Source organism: Otolemur garnettii, unplaced genomic scaffold (genome assembly GCF_000181295.1).
Source record: "Otolemur garnettii isolate 467f Iridium unplaced genomic scaffold, OtoGar3 scaffold00031, whole genome shotgun sequence".
NCBI lineage: Eukaryota > Metazoa > Chordata > Mammalia > Primates > Galagidae > Otolemur > Otolemur garnettii.
In genome coordinates this window covers 18,241,254-18,251,241 of record NW_003852426.1, presented here as the reverse complement: position 1 = coordinate 18,251,241, position 9,988 = coordinate 18,241,254, and the positions used below count along the sequence as shown (strand labels likewise).

Here is a 9,988-nt window from a genome sequence, read left to right as displayed (position 1 = left end):
ACAACACCCAGGCACATGGTTCCAGCTGGGCACCGAACCCCGCCGCGACGGAGAGGAAATTCACATCTGTGGGACGCTCCGCACGGAACCACCTCCAGCGTGAGTGGCCAGGGGACTGCAGCACCGAGATGAAGGGCTAGACCGAGGCGACGCTGCTCATGCGGTGAGAGGCAGCGCGGGAGGCGGCGAGGGCGCGGGGAGGCCGGGGAGGGTGGGCCGCCCCACGCGCGGTCGCCGTTTGCCCGCCTTGCTGCAACTTGCTGCAGTGTTTGAAAGAGTAGTAGGAGCGCATGGAGGTGGGGCCGGGGGAAGACCAGGCGGAGCGGTGGGGGGTGAGCGTGGAGGGGTGGGCGGCCGCGGCCGGCGCTTACACATGTCACATGTGCTTTTTAAGACGGCCGGGAGCGCCTGCGAGCCGGATCCGGTGGAGGATGCTGCGGCAGGTGCTTCGCAGAGGGCTCCAGTCGTTCTGCCACAGGCTGGGCTTGTGCGTGAGCCGGCACCCGGTCTTTTTCCTCACCGTGCCCGCAGTCCTGACCATCACCTTCGGCCTCAGCGCGCTCAACCGCTTCGAGCCCGAGGGCGACCTGGAGCGCCTGGTCGCTCCCAGCCACAGCCTGGCCAAGATCGAGCGCAGCCTGGCCAGCAGCCTTTTCCCCCTGGACCAGTCCAAAAGCCAGCTCTATTCGGACTTACACACCCCTGGGAGGTATGGCAGGGTGATCCTCCTCTCCCCGCCCGGGGACAATGTTTTGCTCCAGACTGAGGGGATCCTGCAGACCCACCGAGCCGTGCTGGAAATGAAGGTGAACCACAAGGGCTATAATTATACTTTTACCCATCTGTGTGTGTTGAGAAATCAGGATAAGAAATGCGTGCTGGATGATATTATTTCAGTGCTAGAGGATCTCAGGCAGGCTGCCGTCTCCAATAAGACAACAGCCAGGGTGCAAGTGAGGTATCCCAACACTAAATTAAAGGTATGCTCCTTCTGCATGCTCCTGCCAGTTAAAGAGGCAGCACTTCATTTCTTGCCCTAAACAAGCAAAGAAAATGCAGAGGTCTCATCCTTAACACTCAGAAGCGAATGCTTCTCTCATTTCTGGGGGAGGGGGAGACGGGCAACTGAGGGAAGAAAACAGGCAATGAACGGTGTGACTAGATATTAAGAAATTCAAGGCCAAACAAAACAATGCCAAAAATTGAAAAAGAAAAAACAAAGTTGTTTCTGAGACCCTGCAATTACATCTTTGTTCAGGGTTAATAAATCAGTGAATGGAAGGGGGCGGGGGAATCCTGAACAATCTGGGGGATTTCATTATGGGCTCAATGTATTTCTTATTACTGATTACACATCCTCCTGCTGCCATTCCCACCTCTCTACATCTTCAGCCTGGCTTGATTTTGGCATGTGAGGAGTTTGGATTTTGGTGCTCTGCGAGTGTGTGTCTGAAAGCAGTGGGTTGTGAGTGTAGCAGGGATTCCAGGAATTATGTGTATGTGTGTCTGAATAGCAAAAGAAGGAGGAATCTTTATGTATAAAAATAAGGATATTCACCTAACTGCTGTAGTAGTGTACTGAGTGCTGCTACCTTCTTCTCCCATTAAAAAGAAAAAAAATCGAAGCGAGATCAGTATAACTGCCCAATAATGAAAGGAGAAAAAAAAACAATCCAGTCAGCAAAAATTACAAAGAAGGATTCTTTCAGCATTAAATAAATTGTGCTGTTTAGACTCTCCATTTAAATTTTGTTGCTCAAATGAGATTTCTGTCAAGATTGAGCTGCTGCAGGCAATGAGGCATGCAGTCTCCAGGTGACTGAAGTTTCAGGGACAAATGTGACTTCCAAAAGAGTCACTGCACCATTTGTATCCTCGACCCTGTACATGCTCAGAAGTGCCATAACCAAGAACTCCCAAGACAGGTGTTTCCCAAGAAGAAGAAATGTTCTTGCTTTTAATGTGTGTGAGAATGTGTGTGTTCTTCTGTAGAGACAGTGGGATAGGAGGGACCCCAGTTTTAATCAATAGGTGGCCTAATGTAGGAAATCACTGACACTCCTGTTCATTTATTTAATATACTATAATCAGCATATATACACAACAAAAAATAACCTTTTCAGGATTTGGGGGAGACATTGGCTCTTTTTCCTACATTGAGGTTGGATTTAATACACTTAGAAACTACGAATTACTCAGGAGACCTCACACTCTGCCTCCTTTTAACAGGGTGTCCTCATTTAAATGGATCTAGAGACGGACAAGCGTTTCAGATTTACAAAGCTGAGCAGCCCCTGGGGGTTCGTGAAACTAGACAGATGATTTATCAGCTTTAAATCTAGGTGAGGGCTTGCCTGCTCCGCACTTATTGATAGGCGCATGATGGATATGCGTGGCTAGCCGCGTGCTTTTCGGTCCCTGAATCCTTTGGCATCAACATTCTTGCTCTTTAAAGAAAAGGATGTGGTGGAGAGGTCATCTTCCAAGCCTGGACTCTTAACCGAGTCTTCTTTCCTATGCCGAATATCTGGAGCAAGGAGAGATTTGGAACTGTCATATGTAAACTTCAGTTTGTTCTCCCTGTTTAGTTAACTTTTCAGTTCATTAGTATGATTTGGTGGTTGGGTCCCTGATTGCCCTTATTCAGAAGTACTCTCCAGATGAAAGGCTTTGTCCAGAGCTAGTCAGCCACTGTGCATATTTGGTTTATTTTTTAATATCATTATGCATTTATAGTACAAATCTTCGAGATATTCAATCCACTTATTTGTAATCATTGGTTGTGGTCTTGTGATTTCCCAGGTGCTCTTCTAGGTACATAAGACAGAGTTTGGGGCAAGGAAAACAAAGTTCTTACTCTCATGGGGCTTAAAAGCAATAAATGTCAGAGTCTTCACCCAGAGTTACCTGCGAGCAGGAACTCTGCAATCTTTGGGTGTACCATTGAGCCAACATCATGTGAGACCTGTCATAGGTGTTTCATCTAAGCTTTTTGACTGATGGATTCTTTAATGTACATCTTGGTGGGATCAGTGTATAATCACAAAAGGAAGGAGTAAATGATTACAAAGGTCAATAGTGGTAATAGAATTATTCTGTGAACCATAAAAGAAGTGTTAGACATTGGCTAAAGTCCTTATTCTGTGATGTTCTAATACCTGCCTTTCCTCAAATGTTTTGGCTTAAATCTTTATGCATGCTTTCAACGGAGATCTTTAAAATATGTCTTGGTAATGAGCCCTTTGAGATCTTCTGAGAGCAATGGACCCTCTCAAGTGTCCAGACTTAATCTTACATGCGCTTGTGTAATATAAAATATAATTTCATAAGTACTATGGATTCCTAGACTCTTGTCAAAGCCTCTCCAGGGGCTCCAAGGATCAGCATTCCCTAGCACAGAGCAAAAGGTAATGACCCTTAAAAAAAATAAGTGATATTTGGATATGATTTTAGACACACGTGGCAATGGTTTCCAAGGTATATCTCTATAATGCTGACACATGCTGAAATTTGAGGACCCCTGGTGTACAAGATTTGAGGGACAATTTTTTGTACAATTTTTAGCCCTCAAATTCATGTTGCTTTCCTCTATCACATTTGCAGCACCACTCTCCCAACTCCATCTAATATGAACCATTTTAGTGCTAGGAAATGCTATCAGTAGGCAGGGGATCAGGAGTTAAGAGAAGATGCGTAATAAATAGCAGTCTGACAGTGGCTGGATAATGTGAGCTTAAACTGGCAACTACTTGACATGGTGAAAGGAGTAGGTCAGTGATTTGGTCATCTTCCCAACATGGTGAAGACACTGGTGTGGTCCTAAGCACAGAAAGGGTTAGAACTTCTGATAAGCATGATTATCTTGACAAGGTGATTCAGACATGCAGGGACACAGAAAGTTGCCGTCTGTGAAATTCTAAATAGAGGCTTAGATAAAGCTGGTATGAAAAAAACAGCAGTCAGCTTAAAAGACTACACAAGAATGTAGCATTTACGTGATTTTAAAAACTGTATAGAAAAGATGCCCTACACCTCTGTGACCTGAACTCTACAAGTGTAGAGTAATTGTGCTCTTTGTTACAACCTACATGTTATGTGTGTTACTCATTAGTTGCAAGGGTCCCATCTTCTAAGCCTTCTGTACTAGTTACTTTCCTTATTTCCACCTTGCCCACTTTTATGTAGAATATATTTACAATGAACATTCATTAATTAGTTTATTGAATAATTCGTGTGCTGATACTGCAATGTCACAAAATTATCATCCCTTTTCACACTTCCACAGATGCTTTTATCTAGAAGGAATTCTCCATATTATCCAGATTTCTGTGAAACAAATTTTGACCTTAATAGTTTGTGGTCTATTTTCCCCTATAAAATGCGCCTATCCTAGGTATTGTACAAAGTAATACAAGTGGCCAACCTTAATTTTTAAGTGAACTAGTTAACATATTGGTGAAATCAGTCTCTTGATGAAAGTGAGACAGGCAATCAAAATCCTGCTTGGGACTCTGAGAAATGCTTTCATTATCATTCAAGGAGCTCAGATAGTTACAGATGATAGTTCTCTGATGCTTAGATAAGCCATCATAGCCTTACTTTTCTACCTGGCTAGTTCCATGACAGTATTCTCTGTCCCCAGAACTTTATTTTAGCCATAGTAGAAGACACAGGCAAAGATTAAGCAGATAATAGTGGTCCTCAGACGTGGGACTGATTGCAAGTCTAGTTCCCAACATCCTGGAAAACAGAAAGGAATGAAGAGGATTGGTTTTTTCCTGCCATATTTTATTAATAACCACACCTCTGAACAGCTGTTAAAATAAACTCTGCATGTACTTCAGTGAACCACATCTAACAATAGGAGCAAGGACAGACTTTCCTGCTTCTTAACAGAAGACATTGTTTCTTTGGATATATTTTGAGTGCATCCTCTAAGTTTGCAAAATGTCTCTGTTATATATTTAATTCCAAACTTGCTGAAAGGACAATGCAAGCCAACATGAAAAGTAAGGACTATATTACGTGGGGGAGATTTGTGAGAAAAGTTATGTTATAAACTTCTTTCGCAATTCATTCTAAAACCTCATAAGATATAAATGTCAGAATCTTCTCTAAGATTTTGGTTTAAGCTTACAATTCTATCTCTTCATAAGGGATAACCTCATTACCTTATCCAGTGTTCACCTTGTGTCCTTACATGGTACTAGATGTAAGCATTTTTACATTTTATACACTAGGTGTCATTTAACTTTTATAAGTTTTGAGGTCAAGGGGATGGTATTTATTCCAATTTTATGGGTAAGAAACCTAAAAACTAAGAGGTTAAGAGAGTTCTTTGAGGTCCTCATGCTAACACATATTGAGATAAGATTGAAATTAGGTCTTCCTCATACCAAAGTTCATATTTCTAACCATATTCCTTACCACAATACTATATTAGGTCATATCATCATTCTCTATAACAATAGTCCTTTGTCCTAAGAATGAAGCAGGGTTATAATTCCTAAGTCATGTCAAATCCATGGTCAAAGATCACTATGAATTTTTCACATCCTTTCCCTTGCTCACTCAGAATGACTGGCTCATAACAGAGTAACACAGAATAAAGCTTCTAGTTTGGGAAAACTACCATCTACATACTGTGATGAGTTTAGCAAATTCCTACTACAAAAAGTTTAATAAGTTTCTTATTGGAAGATGATTTTACCTTTAATATCATTTCTACCAACTCATAAAAAAAGTGGGAGGCTCCAATATCGGCTGGAAGAAAGGAACTTGTAAGCTGGCCCAAGGTTTTGAGTCAGGAGCTTGTGTGCTGAATAAGCTTGGAAAGTATTGGCTTCAGGGGGGGAAAAAGAATTGATGAGACAGCAGAAGATATAGGATATTACAATGTACTCTAAATTGAGAAATATTCAGGAGACCTGGGTTCTAATCCAGTTTCTTAAAGATCAGTTGTGTAACATAAAACAGGTCTCATCACTGATTTGGGAATCAGCTTCTTCCTCTGTAAAATGATAGAACCACACTGGGCTGTCAGGATTCTTGTCAACTAATGAAGTTCTACGGTTTTCGTGTACAACATAGTGGTAGATTTAGGGATATATTCTAGTATGTTTTTCTTCTGGAGTAGAGTCAATGTGCTGGATTAGATTTGAGCAGTACTATTGAAAGACAATAACCAGTCACCTAACTCGATCATTGTACGTATCTTTCCTGGCCAGGGTAAATTTCTGTATTAAACTTGCCTGAAAAACAAGAGTAGACTGAAGCCTTGCTTGGTATGGGTGCCTAGCTCCTGTTTCTTGGCTTTAGCAAAGACCCACTTTAAACCAAATTGAAGAATGTATACAAGTACTTATTTAAGCTTCTTTCCTTTTCAAAATTCAAGGATTAAGAGAAGTCTATAAAAAACAAAAAGGAGCAGGAAAAGTTTCCCTATTCTTCTTTTCCCATTTCCTTACTCTTGGCTGATCCGATGGTGATTTCCCCAGTGAAATCACAGCAAGGGCTTGCAGTGGCAGTGGAGAGTAGAAATCAGAGGGACGCATATCTGGAAGCCTAGGAGGAGACCAAGATCACCCCCCAAAAAACTCACATTCCTTTGCTTGTCCTGACACTTTAAGCAATGATTCACTCTGACAGTTTTTTTCTTTTTTCTTTTTTTTTTTTTTTTTTTTTTTTTTTTTATTGAGACAGGGTCTCACTTTGTCACCCTTGGTAGAGTGCCATGGCATCACAGCTCACAGCAACTTCCACCTCCTGGGCTTAGGCAATTCTCTTGCCTCAGCCTCCTAAGTAGCTGGGACTACAGGCCTCTGCCACAACGCCTGGCTATTTTTTGTTGCAGTTTGGCCAGGGGCAGGTTCAAACCCACCACCTTCGGTACATGGGGCCGGCTCCATACTCATTGAGCCACAGGCGCCGCCCTCTAACAGTTTTTTCTTACTCTTTCCCACTTTAAAACATTATTATAACTAAAGCAATCTTTGTTGTGCTTTTAAAAATATATTGTGTTTGGAGCTAATGCATTTAAACTCGTTGCCTAGTACGCTGTGATTGGGCCACATTGCTTCTAATTCACTGTTAGCATTGACCAGCATATGCTCAGACCTATTTCAGACACTTCCAGACATTTCTACATATGCTCAATTATAAACATTTTTAAAGGAGAAATCTGAAAATTCTAAGCTTCTAGATTGGACAGCAGGCCTATTTCTTTCCTAACTTAGTCAAACAAATCACTGAAGTCCCTTTCCCAGGGTGGAATAGCGGAGTGACTCATATCTCTGGAGTCTCCTCGCAAGTGGGCGGGTGGACAAGGTTGCATTCATAACAGCCCTGACACAGAAATATTTAGGCAATGTTTCTGATTTCAAGGTGTTCCAAATTGCATTGTAAGTTTTCTAAGACCTTTCACCTGAAAGAGTTGTGCATGGAGCAGCAGAAGCAGCATCACCTAGGTGAAAATTAAAACTCCCCAGGTCTCCTGAGAAACCTGCGGGGTAGATTCTGCATTTCAGCTGCTCCTGGGGCAATCCGTATGAACATTTGAGAGGCTCGGATCTAAGACTCCTGGTCGACCTCAGGCCTCTTAATTCATGACTTGAGTTTGATGTAACATGTGTTGTTTCAGACCAAAAACAGCATAAGGCAATAGGGTAGCTGAGCCTTTCCCTGGATCGTTTAGGCAGGTGATGGGAACACCAAAGGAATGTCTGCAGAATTATCAAGGGGCTCTTCCACATGGAAAACCCTCATCCCTATTATATCTACAGTGGAGTCTGTCACCTGGTTAAGCTTAAAGCTGATTACTGTCTCTCAATATTTTCTAAAAATGCTGAAATTAAATCTAACCATCTCTTTCAGAAAAAAAAACAGCAGTATTTTTCTCAAGCCCCTTTGCAGTTATTTCACAATCGTAGCAACATTAAGCCCTAGTTAGGCCAATTATGTTAATATTATACGAGAACACAAGATATAGGAACCATACATGGGAGCAAGAATATTTGGGGAAAGATGAAATACGAAATTACAGTGAAGTGTACTTTCAAAGTGGCATTGTAATCCGTGCTTTTTTCAGACAGCATTATTATGGCAGAGTCACTCTCTGAAATCAAGGCTCATTCTCTGTCATTCAAGCAAATGCAGAGCCTCTGAAAGGTGCCTGATGAGCGGCGCTCAGAAATGAATGGGCTGTGTTTAGTTTACAGGATTTGTGCTGGAACCATCAATGTTTCTGTTCCGAAGCTTCCCTCCCAGTGTGGAGAGGCCTCACCTGGGATCCTCTAACTTTCTCCTGCTGTTTCAAAAATGGAAGGCAGAATATAGACGCTGGGTGCTGGAAGCCTGAAATACATCTCATCGCTTTGGGAGGTTCTGAGAGCAGAACCAGATGTTCATGGCAGATGGGGGTTTAACTGATATTTAGGATTCAGCCTTGACATCTACTGTTTCCCTTCAGTGTTCAGGTCTGTTCTCTCACCTTGCCAGGTGAGAGAGAGAGAGAGTTTCCATGAGAGAAAGTTTGTTTCTTACTGTCATTGCAGGCTATACTAATGTGAGTGAGATTTGTGCCCGAGGGTGATCCAGAAGCCCTTCACATATACTTTCATTGAGATAACTATTGTGTCTGCTGTGTTTCAGGCAAGTGTTGGCCATTGTGATTCCTTAATAAACAGAAGAAATGTGATCTTGCTTTTAAAGAGCTTGAGTCTAGTTTAAAAAAAGAAAAAAAGACAAGAATCACACACAGTATCATGGGTGAAAAAACACACAGTGCTGGGACAGAAGGGTCCCAAGTCAGGCTATTACAGACAGGCTTCCAGAGGAATCCACTGTGAGCAGAGGTCTGCAGGGCAACAGGACAGGTTAGACGGGAGGGACGAGTGGGAGGACATGGACAGCCCCTGGCGACAGAGGTTAAAGTGTGACAGTGGTGAAAGCCTGAAAGGCCACATTAAGAATTCCTCAAGAGTCAGTAACATAATTCAGATCAGGCTTTACGGATCTGGGTTGTGGGGTTTGCATGCCCCATTAACTCCATGACTTTGGGTATATTTTTGAACCCCTTTGTAACTCAGTTTCCTCATAATAATGAGTGTATTAAATAAGTACATAACACAGACTGCTTCTCAAAGTCTAATCCTCAATGAGGATCTTGTTCCAAAGGCAGATTCTTCTTCAGTAGGACTGGAGTGAGGTGCCGCATTCCCAGCGAGCTTCTGAGCGCTGCTGGTGGTGCTACTCTGTGAACCACACACTGAACAGGCCCTGAGGACAGCGCCTGATTCGTGATACATTCTTTTTTCTTTTTTAATTTCATGTTAATGTGAGGGTACAAACAACTAGGTTACAGTATTTGCCTGGGCTAGTTAGAGTCCCTCTTGTGATATGCTCAGTAGAGGTGGCTTTAACCACTTTCTCCCCACCAGGCTTTGGGGGCATTGTATTTCTCCTTCCATTGTTCTGACGTTTCTTTACCCCTGACTGGCTCACTTTTCTTTATACCCCATATGTGTGTATTTTTCATAAAAAATATGAATATTGTATCTTTTCTCAATATTCTCATCCAGGTTAAATATCTGCGATTTTCTTCCATGTCTATGATTCTTTTAGTGACATCTCCATTCTGTCACTTACTCAGTTACTGATGATTAACTTTTCTTTCCCCCACTCCTACGCAGCCAAGACAAGTAATACCTGATTGATTACCAGATCTTAACCGTTCTATAGCAGTCCTTTCAAAGCCTAGTTCTTGAACCAGCAGTATTATCATCATCTGGGAACTTGTTAGAAATGCACCTTCTCAGACCTCATTGTGAATCTTTTTCATCTGTGGAGCTGGCATGCTAGCTCCCCTAAAAACCCCTACCCCCAGCCAAGATTGAGCACTCAAGGACAGTGGCTCTCACACTTCGCTGGAATCAGAGTCACCTGTAGGACCTATTCCCTCCCATCTCCAGAGATTCTGATTTAATTAATC

At 42.4% G+C, this 9,988-nt stretch overlaps 1 protein-coding gene across 1 annotated transcript in view; it reads left to right on the top strand.

The window, feature by feature from the left end:
- Positions 1-366: 366 nt before the first annotated feature.
- The window catches only part of PTCHD4 (patched domain containing 4), a 210,924-nt gene continuing 201,302 nt past the window's right edge, over positions 367-9,988 (top strand). Inside the window, exon 1 of the mRNA XM_003789252.1 lies at positions 367-806. Within this exon, the coding sequence (XP_003789300.1) occupies positions 381-806 (426 nt within the window). The 5' untranslated portion in view covers positions 367-380. The remainder of the gene's footprint in view (positions 807-9,988) is intronic.